General features: G+C 42.7%; 1 protein-coding gene across 2 annotated transcripts in view; it reads right to left on the bottom strand.

The window, feature by feature from the left end:
- Nucleotides 1-19,037, bottom strand: part of Jarid2 (jumonji and AT-rich interaction domain containing 2) — a 239,718-nt gene that overhangs the window by 125,405 nt on the left and 95,276 nt on the right. Inside the window, exon 2 of one of the 2 annotated variants that reach the window (XM_042678520.1) lies at nucleotides 4,135-4,270. In XM_042678520.1, the coding sequence (XP_042534454.1) occupies nucleotides 4,135-4,270 (136 nt within the window). Of the gene's footprint in view, nucleotides 1-4,134; nucleotides 4,271-19,037 lie in introns of those variants that run through there. The other variant, XM_042678522.1, reaches the window with a different exon arrangement.

The following is a 19,037-nucleotide window of genomic DNA, read 5'->3' as shown; positions in this document are numbered from 1 at the left end:
GCTATGCTGTTAGTTTGCTATTAACAAGCACTAGACACCGAGACCCCTTCACATAAGTGATAAGGGCAAAGGGCTGCTCGCTCATCATGCCAGCATGCCAGTAATTTAGCAAAAGTGATGTCAATTTGTTTTTAAATTAGATAAAAATTATGTCAAGTCCATTCTATTGTTGATGTAAAATATTATGGTTTGTTTTTTTTTTTAATGAATTTCCCCAGGAGACTCTAGCCAATCCAACCCAGAAAACCTTTGTTAACAAATTGGTGGAGGAAAAAATATATATAAAGCACCTTGTTTCCAACATTATAGTCACAAAGATTTGGTGTAATTCCACACATTCTATGTTGCAAATTACAAACTAGATACAGAGATATGTAAGTTGAGAAATAGTTCTGATTCTACTATTATAAAATAAATAGCTATCTGGCTTTAGCAAAGTCAGTAGCATACATAACATTCACAAGACAATTCTATAGAGCTAACAGATAAAAATGTCAAGGCTCTCAGAGCATGCCATGGCCTAAGATCCCCAAGCTAAAAAGCACAGGCCTAAAAAGCCTCCTGTCACCACCTTATCTCTAGGTTCGTATTACCGTGCTGGCCTATTCTGCTCCATACGCTTTATCACCAAATTAACTTTATTGCCAAATAATGTTGGCTTATGTGCAAGCAAGCATGCACGCACGCACGCACACACACACACACACACACACACACACACACTCACTATGCGCAAATGGAGTTAGGCACTGGTAACTCACATCTGTAATCCTAGCTACTCAAGAGGCTGAGATCTGAGGATTGCCATTCAAAGCCAACTGGGGGCCAGAAAGTCCCAGCAGAGACTCCTTATCTACAATTAACCACCAGAAAAAGAGTGGAACTGTGGCTCAAAGTGGTTGAGGGCTAGACTTGAGCTCAGGGATGGCACCCTGATCCTGAGTTCGAGCCCCATGACTGACCAAAACGGGGAGAAAAATGGGCAAATGGAATCATTTCAACTTTCAGAGGAAAACAACACTTCACATAGGTTGCTTTTAAAGTTAACATGAAAAACCTAACCTGCATAATGTCATCAGTCATCCTGTTTCCCCCCTCCCATCTTCCACCTCAGACATGAAGGATAATATTTTCCCCTGGGACAGGCAGGTCTACTAAGCATTCATCCAAGCCCAAAGTAAATGTGATCTGATCTGTGTATCTAAGTGTGTCCACAGAGAGCACAGCTTGCCATTACAATTCACCCCATTGCCACCTCAGCTGCATCAAAAACCCTTACATGCTCCCTACTCCTTCAGATATTGAGGTACCTGCCCCACGGAAACATTCCACAGATCTGGGGGATAAGTGCATCCTCTGACCAAGAGGTGTTATTCCTGCTTTCCAGTTGTTAATTCTGAGAGCTTCCTGGTAACCCTCCCAAACAAGAATGCACACTTTGTTTTACTATGGTAGTTGCCTTCAAGGTTCTTAAGTTCTAAGGCAAGTTCAAGATTCTTAAGTTGTAAAACAAGGAGATGCTTTTACTCAAAACTGCCAGAGAAATCTGATATGTAAAGTAACCAAAAGGTGGCCCTGGAAAGCTGCCTAAACAAACATCTACACCAACCAGAAAAATGGCATGTGCCCAGCAATTCCAAAACCCAAAACCCAAGCCTCCGTGTCAGCAGTTTAAAGACAAGAATATCTATCAGGGTAAAAAAAACAAAATATCCCCAGCTAACCTTTCACTATGAAAGGGAACCAAGAATAAAGTCTTTAATCCCAAATCCCAGTGAAGATATGTTTCACAACCATGATCAGAGTTTCTTCTACAATACCACATTGTCTGTGGTGTCAGATCTAAATCCAGATGACACCAGCATAGGTTGTTTCTTCAATGATTCACTTTAGTCTGTATTCACTTACCCAAATCCTACCACTACTAAACCCTATTATGTCATCCTAAAACCTGGTGCTTCCCAGTTAGGAAAGACTGCATTGCATTATTCTTTGTCAGAGATTCAAAGAAGTACTAAGATATCGCCCCTTCTGGAGAGCAGGAACAAGACTGTTCTTCAAAAATTATTCCTACTCAGGAACCCAATCACCTCACTTTTCATTCCATCTCCAGCCTCAGACAAAATAATGTGAGCTATGAAGCTGTCAGAACAAACTGCCATGTCAAATGTTCTCTACATAAATACACAGCTACTACATGACAAGCAAGCACTAGATGGGTTAGCATTCTGCAGAAGACCTATATAAAAAGAGCTCCTTGGGGCTGGGAAGGTGGCTCAGTGGTAGAGTGCTTGCCTTGCATGCATGAGGCGCTGGGTTTGATTCCTCAACACCACATAAGCAGAAAAAGCCAGAAGTGGTGCTGTGGCTCAAGTGGTAGAGCTCTAGCCTTGAGCTGAAGGACGGTGCCCAGGCCCAGAGATCAGGCCCCACGACTGACATTCTCATTCACACACTCTCTCTCTCTCTCTCTCTCTCTCTCTCTCTCTCTCTCTCTCTCACACACACACACACACACACACAGCTCTTTTAGGAAACAGAATGAGTCCAAGGTGTATATTTATAAAAATGCATTCTATAACTTTCCAAATGGGCCTTACCCATACAGTTTATACTGACTCAGATGAGTGAAAGGGGAAGACAAAGGAGGCGACAGCACAGAACAAAGATGTCAGAGCTACAACCTTCGTGGCTGACTTTCAAAGCCAAGTCATACATAAAGAAGAAAACCTAGGGGCAGGATCTTTTAAGTCACAAAATAGTTACAGAACAGTCTTAAGAGAGGGAGACACACTGGGTGAACACGGAGTTCAGAGATGGCCTTAGAAAGTCCTGCCCAGATGCTATGGAAGCAGGTAGGTAACAGGTTGAGTACTTCTTCCACAAGAGACTGGAGGGCAACTCAGTTTACAATGAAAGCAGGTGGAAAGATACTGAAAGCCTGTTTATTTTGTACCCAGTATTTATAATGACTCTCCCAAAATCTGAGCTGAGCTTCCAAGACAAGAACAGGGTCTCCTGTTCCTCACTCTCCTTACCTTCTCCTTGCCTCTGACTCAAGAGGCTGGAGAATATCATGGCAATTGCTTTCTCAGAAGGACAATACAACCAATTATTAGTCTTTAAATTCTTTTGAGAGGGTTTCTCCTAAAATCACTCAATCCCAGATAAAAAGGAGCATGGTAATAAACTCAGGAGCCAATTCCCTTCTAAGCTTCCAAAATCCTTCTGAGGACTACTTGTGTGTTGGGTCTTCGTCCATCCCACGAAAGACGGATGGGGTCCAAGGAAAGGTAAGTGCGGCGCTTGCCCGTTCCCCAGCCTCCCTCAGCCTGGGAGACAATCAGACACCGCGGGGAGCCAAATCCAGCAGGTAGAAAACTCGTTTATTAACAGAGAGTAGCCCTTTTTAAAGCCAAAAAGGGCAGGTGGCATGGCAAGGGAGGAAGAAGAACCAATCACTGTCAAGGTCACACCCTATCATGCACCTAAGCCTTCAAGGGCTGGTTAGGCACTGATCGTAAGGCAAATTGGGCTCTGCCCACTCTACTCTCTCCCAGCGCCATCTTTGCTGCCCATGTGCTCTACAGTAAATTGGGCTCTGCCCACTCAACCCCCTCATGATGCCCATGTGCTCTGCACTTGTGAAGAAGGCACTTCCAGAGGCACTGCGCACTGTGTGGCCCACTAGCAACCTGTGCAGACCCACCAACAAGGAAGCCAACAGGTGCTGGCAAGGCAGCTGGCAGAGGAAGAGGCAGAAAAGAGGAAGGGCAAATTTACATATTTCCTTAAACAAAGACTAGAAGTAAAGCCTCCACACATCATCAAGGTCATCAAAGGTACACATACCTGAGTAGAAAGACAGATCCTAGGGAAAAAAAAACTGTAACTGGTCTTGCATTCAGCCAACCAACTAGGAAACAGACCTTAACCATACTATTTCATAGGACATAGTAAAGGAATATAAGAACAAATGTACAGACACAGGAGGATGCTCATAATACATTCACATGCCCTTCCTACTGCTATTAGATCCCTAGCTTAAGAAGCCCAAGCTGCCAGAACACATTCAGTTCAAAAACAAGGCTGTGCACAGAGGTTTACATCCAACTCTAACTAGAGTCAACTCACCATTCACTGTTTTTAGGCTCCCAGCAATGCCTTCCCCGTGCTGCCTCTTCTGGGCATTCTTGAACTCCTTCAGAGACAAATAAAGGACTTTACGTACCACCCTTTCTTCTGACCATGGAATCCCATCACTGTCATCCTGGAGAAATAACAAAGAAAAAGAGGAAGAAGCATTACTAAAGAGCAGGCAAACAAGAATTCAGACTCACAACAAACTTCTTAAAATATGAATTCCAAACAAGTGTTCAGTGAATGCTGGTATAAAACCCAGTGCCGGAGATTTAAATTATATCATGCCAGTGAGTACATTTCCCTTTTGGATAGACCTGAAGGTAATCTTCAAACAGAAAAGAACCTATCACTTCACTTTCTTATGTACTCTGCAATATCCAAACACAGTCATTAACTAGTAATACTTTATTCCTGGCAAAGATCAGAAAAGGGAGTTCTCATACTCACAACCAGAGGTGTAATGAACCATCTCCCTGGAGTTTTATAAGGTGACTGATACATGACTGTACACATTATCACAAATAGGTGTAGCACTGTTTGGGCAATTTTACTGTCTATGTTGGGAGAAGATACTCTAAAATATAGGTGATAGCCTCAGGGACTACAACTCAGTAAGAAATGGAATTCCAACTGCACTGGCCTTTTAGACAAATAAATCACACATCAAGAAGAGAAGGGAACAGTGAAAAGATAGCAGTAGATCCCAGGAAGTACAAGCAAGGAGATGATTTTAAAATGATGGTGACACAGGGCTAGAGATGTGACTCAAAGGTAGAGTTCTTGTCTAACATATGTGATGCCCAAGATTCAATACCTGGAAATAATAAGCATTAATAACAGGTCTTGAGTGCATGGTTACAAGCATGCCTCTGTTATGTGGAGATTCAGTTCCAATGCAAGTTCATGATAGGAGAGTTCATAAAATGAAAGCCAGATGGGTGAAGGGTAGGAAACCAAAGAACAAGCAAGCAACCAGACTACAGACTATTCCAGTAGTAAAGACGTTCAAAAGAAAGAAAATTGATAAGGCACCATGTGGTGGGGGGTGAGGGTTGAGGGAGGGAGAGAGAGAGAGATAGAGAAAGGGAAAAAAGGAAGGAGACAGGGAGGAAGGATACCTCATACATTTTGCTCTAGTAAAAATCTCATCTGGGTGCAGGTGGCTCAGACCAGTAATCCTAGCTACTAAAGAGGCTGAGAATGGTGGTTCAAAGCTAGCCTAGGCAGGAAAGCCAAAAAAGGTCTTATCATCAATTCCCAAAAAGCTGGGTGTGGAGCTATGGCTCAGTGGTAAAGTACTAGCCTTCAGCAAAACAGCTTAGCAATGGCAGGCCCAGAGCTCAAGCCCCAAGACCAGCACCAAAAAGCAAAAACAAAACAAACAAAAGTAATCTAGAAAGATGACAGACAGAAGGGAGCATGAAGCTCCACTTACTGACCAAAAAGTGTGTGTGCGCATGTGAACAACAACCCTAGTGTTTTTAAACAGGGTTGGTGGTACATGCCTAACGCACTGAAAAAGCCAAAGCTGAAGGATGAGCATTTATAAAGTCAGCCTTGGCTAGGATATTAAAAAGTTCCAGTCTAGTCAGGGCAACAAAGTAAGATCTTGTCTCAATTTTAAAAATAAAGCTAAAAAGTCTGGGAAGATAGAAATGGCAAGCTGTGGTTAGTAAACTGAGGGAACTGGTAAGAAAAACCTTTCTTAAGGAACCAGTAAGGAAAAGAAAATCATCATTTTTGGCAATGTTTCCCTTGGCTAAGGATATTCAGGGGCCTCTAACCTGATGTCTCCACAATCTGGTAATACAAAACTCACATTACTACTTCAAGACATAGGCATTTCATAACAGAGCTCAATTTAAAGATGGAAATACTGGAGCTTCTCAGTTACCTTGGAGTGAACCTTAAAAGAATAAGGAAAATATTAGTATCCTCAGTAAAAAGCAGGATTTGAAAGATTACATGTTCCTCTGCTTCAGCTGAGGGCAAGATAGTTCAGGGAGAGAACTGTCACCCACAGGCAGTCTGCAGTTGATATACCGGGTTGTAAAAAAAAAAAAGAAATGGTTTTTATTCCTGCCACCGAAGGTCACACAAAACCTCCATGGGAGTCAATCAGTAAGTTAGATTATCAGAAACCTTTTCCAGCTCTTAAATTCCTAAACTCTGCATAAACACAAGCTATAGCTCAGAAATCCAACCACATTGAGACTCTAAGCCCTAAGTCACTTTGGCTGCAATCTGGTTAAGCTGTAAGGATTTCTTAAAATGAGAGCAATTCTACATCTTCTATAGTAAGTGGAAAAACGGCCAGAGGAAGGAAGGGATCTAAGATTTCCACCTTCCCCTGGCTCAGTGTCCTTCTCTCCTGTAGGCTTGCCAACTTCCATTGTTGGGCAGCACAAGGTATATTGTCTTCCTGTTGACTCTTTGAAAGCCCCACGAAGTCTACATACCAAGATGGGGGTTCAGGAACAAGCCTTGAAGACTAGGAAGCTAAGAGATTGCATCGACCTAACAAGGAGAATATGAATAATTTCTAAATTTCTACCAGGGGCAAGTCACTAGAGACCATAAACACACAATTAAAAAAACAAAAATGCAGCACTCTGAACAGAATCCATTTGTGGAATTCAAATAACCAACCTGAGTAAAACACCGATGATTTGGCTACACAACATATGAAGAGCAAGACGTGGCTGAATTTATTTTTACAGTAACTCCCTTGAGTTTGCAGGAAAGTTCCCCAGCACAATATTTGTGACTGAGTGCTGGTGTTAACTAGAAGCAGAGTTAATGCTTGTTAGGCCAAAATCCACCTTTTCAGCAGCAAGGGTTGATTCATAAAGACTGTCAGGCAGAATTTTCCTCACCACCTCCCAGTTCCCATGCTTCTCATTTGCATCTCTACAACGAACAATACTGTGAGATTACAAACTTATTTCCTACTTGTACACAGTTGATAAATTACAGAAGTCTCAAACTAACTCTCCTGCATCCAGGACAAGCCTGTGCCTTTGCCCTGATTCAGGCTCTAGATATAAGACTTAGCCCCTACAACTTACGTCTAATTAAAACATAAACCATGCAAGACGAAAACTACCGCCAAGGAAGTGGCGCATTTAAGGTTCACTTACTGACACCAGTAGCTTCATTGCACCTATAAAGTACTTTAAATACAGGAGAAGCAAACCGTGACACAGATTATAGGGCTTCAAATTCTACACAGTAAAAATCAAGACACACACACACACACACACACACACACACACACACACACACACACACACACACACACACACACACACACTCTCTCTTTTGTAATCTGGAGTGCTGGTCAAGTCTTCTCCCTTAATGCAGACACAAGACACACAACGGGTAGGAAAATCACTCCCAAATCTTCGACATTTAGCTGGGGTTTTTTGCAGCTACAGACTCATGGTGAGTCACTCTCATGCCCCAGGAGTTCCTAGTAGAATGACAGGTGTTGAGGGCAAAGGTAGGCCTGCACATCTGTGTGATGGGAAGTCCAGGAAGAAGATTCTTAAGTTTCTACTCACTCTGCTGTAGTGATCTGCTTGTTTAGAAGTGCCGCATGAATGCTCTACAAAGCCCTAGTGCCAGGGGAGGTGAAACACAAACACTACATACAGCACTTCATTCCTATTTTCCCTTTGTTAACAGCTATCTTAGGGAATCTGCCTTTATCTCCATAGAGTTCAGATCACTTCACTTGCTGACCATTGCATTACATACAGCTCCTACAATATGTCTTATACAGTCAAAGCTCGACAAACATTCTTGCATACAATTAAACTTGACAAAGGTCAACGTGCTTCCCCTGGAAACACACATGCTTTTAACTACCTATACCTGCTCAACCTTAGGCAACATCCAGTATGTAGACAGTCAAGGGGCTGACATCATGACAATGTTGATCATTGAAACCACTGCCTCCCCCATACAATACTATCCACAAGGGCAAAAAGACATGGGTACACCTCTCACTCTCCACTGTAAACTGGAGATGACCCTCTTACAATGGTGGTTACCACCACACTTGCCTTCACAACCTACATCCCTGCAAGAAGATAGCACTCAAAGTCCAAGTCCATATGGACATGCTGGGCACATATCTAATGCCCCTTCTAATAAATGCTAATTCTTTCATCAAATACTACCAGTACTGGCTGCTCTTCCTTCCACCTTTCTTACCACATGTATACCTTGTATTACCTCCCACACACACACCCCTAGGCCCCTCCAAAGTCTAGGATTACATTAGGAAGCTAACCCTTTATAACTCACTATTCTCAAGCCTTTGGGCCTTTAATATTTGTAAATCCAGATTACCCACTTTCTTGTCCAAGTGAGACAATGTGGCTCTCCTTCTCTGTAGATGGAAGTTTGGGTTTTTGCCCTATTTAAAAAAAAAAAAAATCCCACAGCCCAAGCCCCCATTTATTATGGTTTACTGGTCAGCTTAATAGAGAAGGTAGAGCAGTGAAGGTCTGAAAAGGGAGAGTGACAGGGTTTTATTCTGACTTAGCCACATGTTTACCATCCTTCTAAATTATCAGAGAATCCCTGGTCAAAAGGGTAACTGGTCAGGAAGCAAATTTTATGTTATGGTTATGAAATGTTTTATGAACATTTTCTATGGGAATAAAATCCTGAGCAGCTTTCCAAACTCTGTAACACACATACACACAAGAAGAAGTTAAGCACAAGAAGGGATTAGGAGACTTTTAGGTCAAAGGTCAATTCTAGGATAGAGATAAAATAATTGAATACCCTCCAGATCCTTGCAACTCCAACCTGGGGCTCTCAGACCACCTGAACCTTAACCACCTGATTCAATTTAAGCAGCCCCTTAGCTCAATCTACACTTGATTTAGCATCTGCATTTTAATCAGATCACCAAATGACTGTGTGTAAACATCCATCCTCCCCCATTTCACAGTACTTTCTCATTTCTGTCATACTATAGGCAGGGTGGGGGATGAAACCCCAAGACTGTTAGAATTATCAAATCCATATTAATATTCCCTAAAAGGTCTTCCTTTTACTTCTCAGGGATCATAAGTTATAGGTTAAGAACTGTCACACAATATAAGATATTATGCATTTCTTTAATAATTTCTAGGGTGACAAGTCTCTCACACCCTCATTTTGTAAATTTCCAACATACCCTTTAAAAAGACAATTTACATCTAAACATGTGAACCTTATCCAAGAACAGGACCAACATAAACCAAGAGTATCTCTATTTCCAAACACAAATTCTAAACTTATGACACAGTCTAGCAGTTACACCACACTACAGGGTCTCAGTAAGTTTGTAGTTAACTCTGTGGAAATTGGGGGGGGGGGGGGGAGGTATTTAAGGAGGATGAGGCTAAGAAGGGGCTGAAGTTTACTACATCATGGAGCAGCAAAGGAAACAATTCAACAAGGATTACAGCTCTCATTTGCACAATTCTTTTTTTTGGGGGGTGGGGGTGGGAGGTAATCTTGGGGCTCAGACTCAGTGCCCGGGCACTGTCCGAACTTCTTTTGCTCAAGACTAGCACTCTACCACTTGAGCCACAACGCCACTTCAGGCTGTTTCTGTTTATTTGGTACTGAGGAATCGAACCCATGACTTCCTGCATGCTAGGCACGCACTCTACCACTAAGCCACATTCCCATCCCTTGTAAAATTCTTTTATGGTATATTCTCCTCTACAAACAAATAAAATCTCCAAAAAGTAGCTACAAAGTGAAATAAAAAAATCCCACAGTTATCACAAAGCCATGTGTGTAAGAATGTAAACCAAATAGTACCAGGTTCAGTATCTGTCTTCACTTTGTGGACAGACAAGAAAAAAAAAAAAAAAAGTGATCCATTATAAAAATTGGATTCTTGTTTTGGTATGATAAAAAGTGCACCAAGAGTAGTTACCTGTCTCAGCTGCAACTTTTCAATGACAGACAACTCCTCGACAAGGCTGATTATCCAAGATTCCCTTGTGTAAACTAACAGGGATACCCCACATGAACATGGCTTATAGAGCAGGTGTGGGGAAGATATGATGTCCTTGAAGTCATGGGGAAAACTACTAAGGTGATAATGCCTGAGCTGACAGCAGCTATGGGTGCTGCTCACTGCTGGCCAGGCAGCAGGCTCAACACATGACTTAGTAGTCATGATTCCTCGGCTCCGCGTACCCTTACCATATGGCCCCTACCACTTCTTTCGCCCCTTGAAAAGGGACCAGGTGTTGGGGGTCTATAAATCCTTCAAAGGCTGAGGTAGGAGGATTGCCTGAGTTCTACCCAGGCTGGACAACATAGCAAGACTTTGTTTCCCCCCACCACCAAAAAAAATAAACAAACATACAAACAAAAAGAAATAAGTAAAAGCCACGTGTAACTCACTCTGAGTGGAAGAAAAATATCCCTTTGGAGGCAGAATGGAAAAAATTTTTTCTAACTGGAAATGAGTACAAGAAGGACAGTCTTCTACAACTACCCTGTAGAACAGAATTAATAAAGTATCCTTATGCAATTTGTCCATGCCTTGGTTTTTCATTGGAGTTTAGAATTCAAGCCTTGCTGAGTTAGAGGAAAAATAAGGATATAAAACAAACCAACAGAGCTGGGAAGGTTGCTCAGTGGTAGAGCGCTTGCCTTGCATGCATGAGGCCCTGGGTTCGATTCCTCAGCACCACATAAGCAGGAAAAAAAAAAGCCAGAAGTGGCGCTGTGGCTCAAGTGGTAGAGCACTCTCCTTGAGCTGAAGAGCTGAGGGACAGTGCCCAGGCCCAAAGTATAAGCCCCAGGACCGGACCCAAAAAAAAAAAAAACAGGAATTGCAGAGAAGCTTATTTCTTTTCTTTTCTTTCGGTTGGTCATGGGGCTTTAACTTTGCACCTGGGCGCCATCCCTCAGCTCAAGGCTAGCGCCCTACCACTTCAGCCACAGCACCACTTCCAGTTTTTTCTGATTATGTGGTGCTGAGGAATCAAACCCAGGGCCTCGTGCATGCAAGGCAAGCACTCTACCACTGAGCCACCTTCCCAGCCCTGAGAAGCACATTTCTAATCAAGGGGGAAAAAAAAAAATATGTCAGGCATCTGAGAGCTGGTGGTTCACACTTATAAGCCTCACTACTCAGGAAGCTGAGATATGAGGATCACAGTTCAAAGCCAGACTGGGTAGGAAAGTCTGAGACATTTATCTCCAATTAACTACCCAGGAAGCCAAAAGTGGAGCTGTGGCTCAACTGGTAGAGTGCTCGCCTTGAACCCCTCCCCCCCCCCCCCCCCCGCAAAAAAGAAAAAAAAAAAAAAAAAACAACTCAGGGACAGGTCTAGAGTCAAAGCCCAGGATCAGCAAAAAAAAAAAAAAACCAGTAATAGTAACAACAATGATGATACCCAACGTATAGCAGGTCTGAAATATGATAAAACCTCCCACTGCCATTTATATATCAGCCCACTTAACAGGAAGACACAGGGAGTTACCAACAGGCATTTGGTTCCACAGCAAAGCAAGTTATCTCCAGAACCTGCAGTAGGAAAAATAGCCTTCCACTGATGGAGATAACATGCAAATATGTATGTGTGTTTGCGGGAGTCACTGGGGCACATATCAGCAGCATATACCTGCCCCTACCTATCTTACCAAAGCTCTGTGAGTGGAGGCATGTAACTTCTACCCCTGAGCTACTTTTTAAGCAGAAGGCTGGGGCTGGGAAGGTGGCTCAGTGGTAGAGTGCTTGCCTTGCATGCATGAGGCCCTGGGTTCGATTCCTCAGCACCACATAAGCAGAAAAAGCCAGAAGTGGTACTGTGGCTCAAGTGGTAGAGCACTAACATTGAGCTGAAGAGGTGAGGGATAGCGCCCAGGCCCAGAGTTCAAGCCCCCATGACTGATAAATAAAATAAAAATAAATAGAAGGAAACACTCTTTTCTGGACCTGATGAGTTTTCTCCACAGCATCATAGAGCTAAACTGGGAAGAACAGGATCCCTGAAGGGGAAAAGTAACTAGACATCTCTTTGTACATGAATACCCTTTATTTTTAGGAGAACATTTCTCATACACCTGCTGCTTAACCATCCTATTGAAGACAATCTGTGGTCGTGTGAAATGCTAGCCAGTTCCATCAACAGGGTGAGAACAATCAAAATACACATGCATGGATGAGGATGGTGGTTCTTGACACAGATTAAACATTTTCACAGAGAATTGAATAAAAAGGGTGAGAGGAAATACTGAAGGAAAATGTGAGAGCAGTTCAACTTAAACTTAGGTTAAAACTAGTATTTCTCCCCTTTTAACAATAGTTCCTTAGAAACCCATGATCAACCCAAGGCTAATCCATTTTTGAAAAACCCTTACAAAATGGTTCTGTCACTATTAAAGCATCGAAGAAGAATAGGGGGAACAATTTACACCTAGAAAAAGCTAAGTAGCCAGGACACATTCTAAGAAGAGACTGATTTACTGAACTTGTGAATGATGCTCCTTTGACTTGGCTTTAAATTGAAAGCACTTCAAGCAGCAAATTTCCTCAGACAGACATGCTTATGGGTTAAGGCAAACAGCCTTATGCAAGTAGAGTTTTACTTCTTCCAAACTCCCATTATATAATGTGTACTTATCTTTGATTACTGCCTATTTAAAAAAAAAAGCTACAGCTGAAATTGGATTAAGAACTTCTGCTAAAAACGATTTATTGCATAACACAACTCTGACAGCCTGAATCTCCGGCCACCAACTGAGCCTTTATAAAAATCTGCTGGGCAGCTGCCAAGTCAGCTCTTTTGCGTCTGAGCATGTCAGAAGTCCGCCGTCGTCAAGGTAGCAGCATGGCAGCAAGACATCCGCAAGTTCACGGTTACAGAGTGAAGCCCAGGAAGAGAGCAGTCAAAGCCCTGCAACATGGTGGGAAATGCTTCCCACACCTCTTGATCTAATAGTTGGTTTTCTAAAACCTAATCAATCAGGGCTCCAGAACTGCAGCCGGACTATCTCCAAAAAATCCAAGAGAAATTGGGATTGACAATCTACCTTCTGTTAGAAGGAATACAGAAGAGGGATAATGTCAAACTAAAAGTAAATCCTTGAGCAGTGTCATTACAAAACAAACTACCAACAATTTGAGTTTGTGAAAAAGTTGTTAAGAAGAACATTCCCAGCTGGGCATCGGTGGCTCAAGCCTGTAATCCTAGCTACTCAGGAGGCTGAGATCTGAGGATCATGGTTCAAAGCCAGCATGAGCTAGAAAGTTGGCAAGACTCATCTCAAATACACCACCAGAAAACCAGAAGTGGCACTGTGGCTCCAGCTGTAGAAAGTTAGCCTTGAGCTGAAGAGCTGAGGACAGTACCTAGTACCAGAGTTTAAGACCCACAACCAACAACAACAACAACAAAAGTACATTCCCAACAGAGTTCTGATGTGATTTTTTGAATTATTAAAAGCTTAACTATGAATTCCTCTCCCTCAAACATCATACATGTACTGCCGGATACAGTAGGCATGTTGCATGTGGCTACCTATAATTCACTCAATTAAAGTGCCATGAGTTGTACTGGACACATTTCAAGTACTTAGTGGCCATATTACTACCAAATATGGTCAACACAGCTATAAAAATGTTTCCACCATCCAGTATGTTCTATTGGACAGCACTGTGCTCAAGCACACATTATCATTACATTCCATAAGGTATCAATTGACAGCGCACATTAGTTGATAATGAATTTTACCACATCCCTGTCTTCAAACTATGTGCCTTATTCTCTACTCCACTTGGCAGTAATGTAGATTAGAAACCTTCAATAGAAAATTGGAGTCTGAAGCAAATCAGAATGATGATGTACAGCTATCTGGCAAGTGGTTCCAACTCTGCCGGCAACATTTGGCTTTTCCATCGCGCAAGGGATGTCCTTGCTGGGCTCTGATGTTTCATGTACATAATCCAAGCTACTCCGAAGTCTGAGGTCTGAGGATCATAGTTCTAACCCAGCCTGAGCAAGAAAGTCCATGAGACTCTATGTCCAATCCAACCACCAAAAAGGCTACAAGTAGAGCTCAGTTGGTAGGTAGACCATGAATGAGCAAGAAAGCTCAGGGACAGCTCCTAGGTTCCACGTTCAAGCCCTTAGACCAGCATGGGAGTAAGGGGGGCTCAACTTACTATGTGGTTTTGCCAAGTAGGCCCATCTTAAGTTGCCACCATATCTTAGCAATATAGAATACTGTGGAGTATGGTGACGTTCACTGGCAACAATGGCAACTGCTGCTGACCAGCATCACAAAAAGGGATGATAAAACAATCTCTAGCCCAGAAAACGACCCAAATTCCAATTTCCAACTGGGTTTCTACACAATATATATTGCTTGCACAGCTTTGTCAAATTTTTGGCTGTCAATAGCCATCTGTATACAATAGAGAAGTCTACAAGGCCTTATATACACACAACACTTTCCTGTGCTTTCAAACTATTTTCTAAAGAACTAAGAACAAACTAACACTTCAAAGCTTATGGCCAAATGAAAAGCAATTCCCCACCAGCAAGCCTCTCCTGGTCCAAGGATCTAAGTAAGGATGGCTCATAGAACCCTGTCCACTACTGCCTCTCCCTTGATATAGGAAAGCCAGGGTCCATGGAATGTGAGAGTACTTCTCCCACTTGGAGCACTGCTGGGGTCATTTTATGAGCTCAATCAATATCTGGCTCACTTGCTGACTTTTTGGCTCAGCAGTGACTGTTCAACAGGAAATAAGCATCAGTATACATACATACTTTGCAGGAGACCAGTTGTCTAATCAAGTGACATATCATCATTAGGTTTTTGCTTTTTGTTTTTTACCCTAGTCCTAGGGCTTGAACTCAGGGCCTGAGTGCTGCTCCCAAGTCTCTTTGTGCTCAAGACTAGCGTTCTACCACTTGAACCACAGTACCACTTCTGGCCTTTTCTGAGCACTTTATTGGAGTCTCATGGACTTTTTCTGCCTCGGCTGGCCTCGAACCATGATCCTCAGATCTCAGCTTCCTGAGTAGCTAGTATAACAGGCATGAGCCAGCAGCGCCCAGCTCACTAGGGTTTTGTTTTGTTTTGAAAGGTTAGAAAAATCTACAAATCAACTCTAATTTATCTTCTTCCAAAAACAGGTAAAACCTGGAAACATAGAACCCATCCCAGAGTGAAAAGGCTTCCTGTAATTGACTGGCACTCTATCATTCCAGACATAGGTCTCCAGAAATATCCTAACATCTGCCCCTGACACACAGATATTAGTGGCATGCATATATGAAACACTGCATAAGGGCCATGTACTATGTATTTCTTGTACATATTCTACTTGGTGTGTGTGAGTGTTGGTCCTAGGCCTTGAACTCAGGGCAATGTCTCTGAGCTTTTTCATTTCATGGTAGTGCTCTATCAGTTGAGCCACAGCTCCACTACCAGCTTTTTGGTGGTTAATTGGAGATAAGAATCTCACAGACTTTCCTGCCCAGAATGGCAACCCTCACATCTTAGCCTCTTAAGCAGCTAAGATTATAGACACCCTTTGCATTTTAAAACAAGCCTATTATGCATCATCACACAATTTCTTTTATAATGAAAGTGAGGACCAGAAATGTTGTTGAGTGGAGATGACATCCTGACTAGACTGCTATATTTACCTTTGTGTTCCCCTTAGGTGGCAGTGAATCTTGCAGAAAGCATGCTTTGGAAAACACAGTGAATACACAGAAATGAGTGGCAAGACTAAAAAGAACAGAGCCTACAGAGCAGACAGACAGATTTTTGGCTCTGGAATTCTATGAGTCTTTCTTATTATTATCTAGGTAAATGCTGACAAGCTTGATAACAAGCAGGTATTACACAAAATTTTCCCAGATGACCTGATGGTCCAAGGATCATACTATAAGATGTAATTGTGTATTCCATATTTGAGACTTTCGTCCTTTCCCTCTAGTCTTCCTTCCAGGAAAACTGATCTTAGTGCGCTGAAATAAACACAAATATGCTTCATTTGCTGAATCTAATGCAAATATTTTATTGGCAACCTAGTTTTGCTTTTCCCAGACACACTAAAATTTCTTCTCTGTTATTTCCTCATCCCCAAAAGCTGAGTCTGACTCTTCTAACCTTCCTTATCTCAGTTTAATACCCACCACTACTAGTAATCTTCTCAACGCTTTCCTCACTCTTACTCTCCCCCTAATCAATTCTAACCAAGAGTGGTTTACTCATCATTTGGAAACTAGAGCAAAAGTTGGCAGGTTAAAAAAATGTAATGAGACATGGCATACCTACCATCTAGTTTATTCTTTTTTCTTATCCTCATAAGACAGTCTTGCTAAGTTGTCATGGTTGGCCTTGAACTTGCCATCCTCCTCCTACCTTTAACTTCTGAGGACTGGGATTATAATCTAACCACAACTTACTCATTTTAAAGCAAGGTGTTAAAAGGAATGCAAATGGTCAACTCCAGAGTACCAATGAAGTCCATGTGGACCATGGGGACAGCAGTCAAATATATCCTGAGGTTTAATAATGGTTGCCTCTCATCAACTTGTCATTGAGCTAAATTTGAGCTGCACATTACAGATCCCAGAGGAATAGTAATTTTAAAACTGATGTCTAGAAAGCAAATTTAGGTACACTAATGCACTGAAAGGCATGCAAGGAGACATACATTTACCTATTTCTTTTAAGTTAGCTGAGACCAGGTCAGAATTGGTTAGCTTTAGAACAAACAATAAAGAGAACATTATCAACAAAAAGAATACTCACAGGAAGTAAAGGAACATATATCTATTTGGGGGGGGGGGGGGGAAGGATGTAAGGGGGGGATGTAAGGGGGGGAGGGTTGGTCATGGGGCTTTTACTCTGGGCTTGGGCTCTGTCCCTGAGCTCTTTAGCTTGAGGCTAGCACTCTACCACTCGAGCCACAGTGCCACTTTCCAGTTTTTTGGTGGTTAACTGGACATAAGTCTTACAGGCTTTCCTGCCAGGACTAGCTCTGAACCTTGTTCTTCAGATCTCAGCCTCCTAGTAGCTAGGATTAAGGAGTGAAACACTTGTAATGACACCAGTAATCTTAGCTACTCAGAAGGCTGAGAACTGAGGATCATGGTTCAGGTTCAAAGCCAACCCAGGCAGCCCAAAGCAGCCCAATGAACTACTAAAAAAAAGGCTGGAACACTTATCTCCAGTTTATCACTGGAAAAGCTGGAAAAGGCCTGGTGGCTCAAGTGGTAGAGCACTAGTATTGAGCAAAATGAGCTCAGGGACAGCGCCCATGTCCAGAGTTCAAGTTCCAGGACAAGCAAAACATGCGCATGCGCGCGCACACACACACGCACACACACACACGCACACGCACGCACACACACACGCACACGCACACACGCACGCACACGCACACACACACACACACCAGACAACAAGACTGCTTTACATTTAGGAATCACATGCAAATCTACCCTGATGCAGAAAAAGGCTTACTCGGGCTGGGAAGGTGGCTCAGTGGTAGAGCGCTTGCCTTGCATGCATGAGGCCCTGGGTTCGATTCCTTAGCACCACATAAGCAAAAAAGAAAAAAGCCAGAAGTGGTGCTGTGGCTCAGGTGGTAGAGCGCTAGCCTTGAGCTGAAGAGCTGAGGGACAGCGCCCAGGCCCAGAGTTCAGGCCCCACGACTGGACCCAAAAGAAAAAAAAAGAAAAAAAAGAGAAAAAGGCTTACTCCTAGACATACTAGCCTGAACCTGCCTATACATATTAGTCAAAATATGATCACAAGACCCTCTAGTCAGCAACACCAAGATTCAGAGATAGTTTTGCATCTCAAAGAGTTGTGTAATTACCTCAACCCACAAAGTAAATGAGATCCAGAAGGTTCAACAACTACCTTGAGCTGCCAGTTATGACTGGCAGTGAGGAAAAAGTGGAACAGCTCAAACTACAGAGCAACATGTAATCTAAGTCTGTAAACCCTGAAATATGAAGGGGGAAATGCAGACAATAATCTCTGACAAGAAGGTATCTTTTCATTTTGTCTATCTTGGGGTTACACCCTGCTGCCACACCAACCTGAAGCTATCCATACTTTCCCAATAAACCTCCACAATCTCCACAGCTGGTGGCTTAAGTTCAAATTTGAACCACTCCTCTAGAATCAACAGCAGCTGTCAAGTTGGATTGCCCTGGAAATAACCTGAAACACTTTAATAACTCAGGCCTTGATCCTAAGACTAGAATGGTATGGGAGTGGCTTCTGCCCTGAGCTTTGATACACTTGAAATCATTATTCTAGAACTTGGCTCTGGGACCGGTGCACTCAAAGCTTTAATAAAACCTAACTCAGGCTGGGTACAGGTGGCTCACCCCTGTAATCCTTGCACTCAAGAGGCTGAGATTTGAGGATCTTGGTTCAAAGGCAGCCCAGGCAAGGCAGAAAAGTCAATGAGACTCCTATCTCCAATGAACTACTCAGAAAAGGCCAAAAGTGATGCTGTGGCTCAAGTGGGAAAGCATTAGCCTCGAACAAAAGAAGCTCAGACAGAGCCTAGGGACAGAGTCAAGCCCCAGAACCAGAATTAAAATCACCTACATTTAGCCAGGTACTGGTGGCTCATCCCTGTAATCTAGCTACTAAGGAGACTGAGATCTGAGGATTGCAGTCCAAAGCCAGCCTGGGCAGGGAAGTCTGGGAAACTCTTAGTTTCAGTTAGCCATCTAAAAAACAATAGTGGAGCTGTGGCTCTAAGTGGTAGTGCCTAGCTTGACCAAAAAAGTTCAGGCCCTAAATTCAAGCCCCCCCAGATTCAACTCCCGCCCCCCCCCAAAATCATCTGCATTCTCACAACTCCATAAATTCAG

Source organism: Dipodomys spectabilis, unplaced genomic scaffold (assembly GCF_019054845.1).
Source record: "Dipodomys spectabilis isolate Male_0828 unplaced genomic scaffold, ASM1905484v1 ptg000045l, whole genome shotgun sequence".
NCBI classification, from domain to species: domain Eukaryota; kingdom Metazoa; phylum Chordata; class Mammalia; order Rodentia; family Heteromyidae; genus Dipodomys; species Dipodomys spectabilis.
The sequence above is the reverse complement of the archived record's forward strand: the minus strand, read 5'-3'. Positions and strand labels throughout refer to the sequence as shown.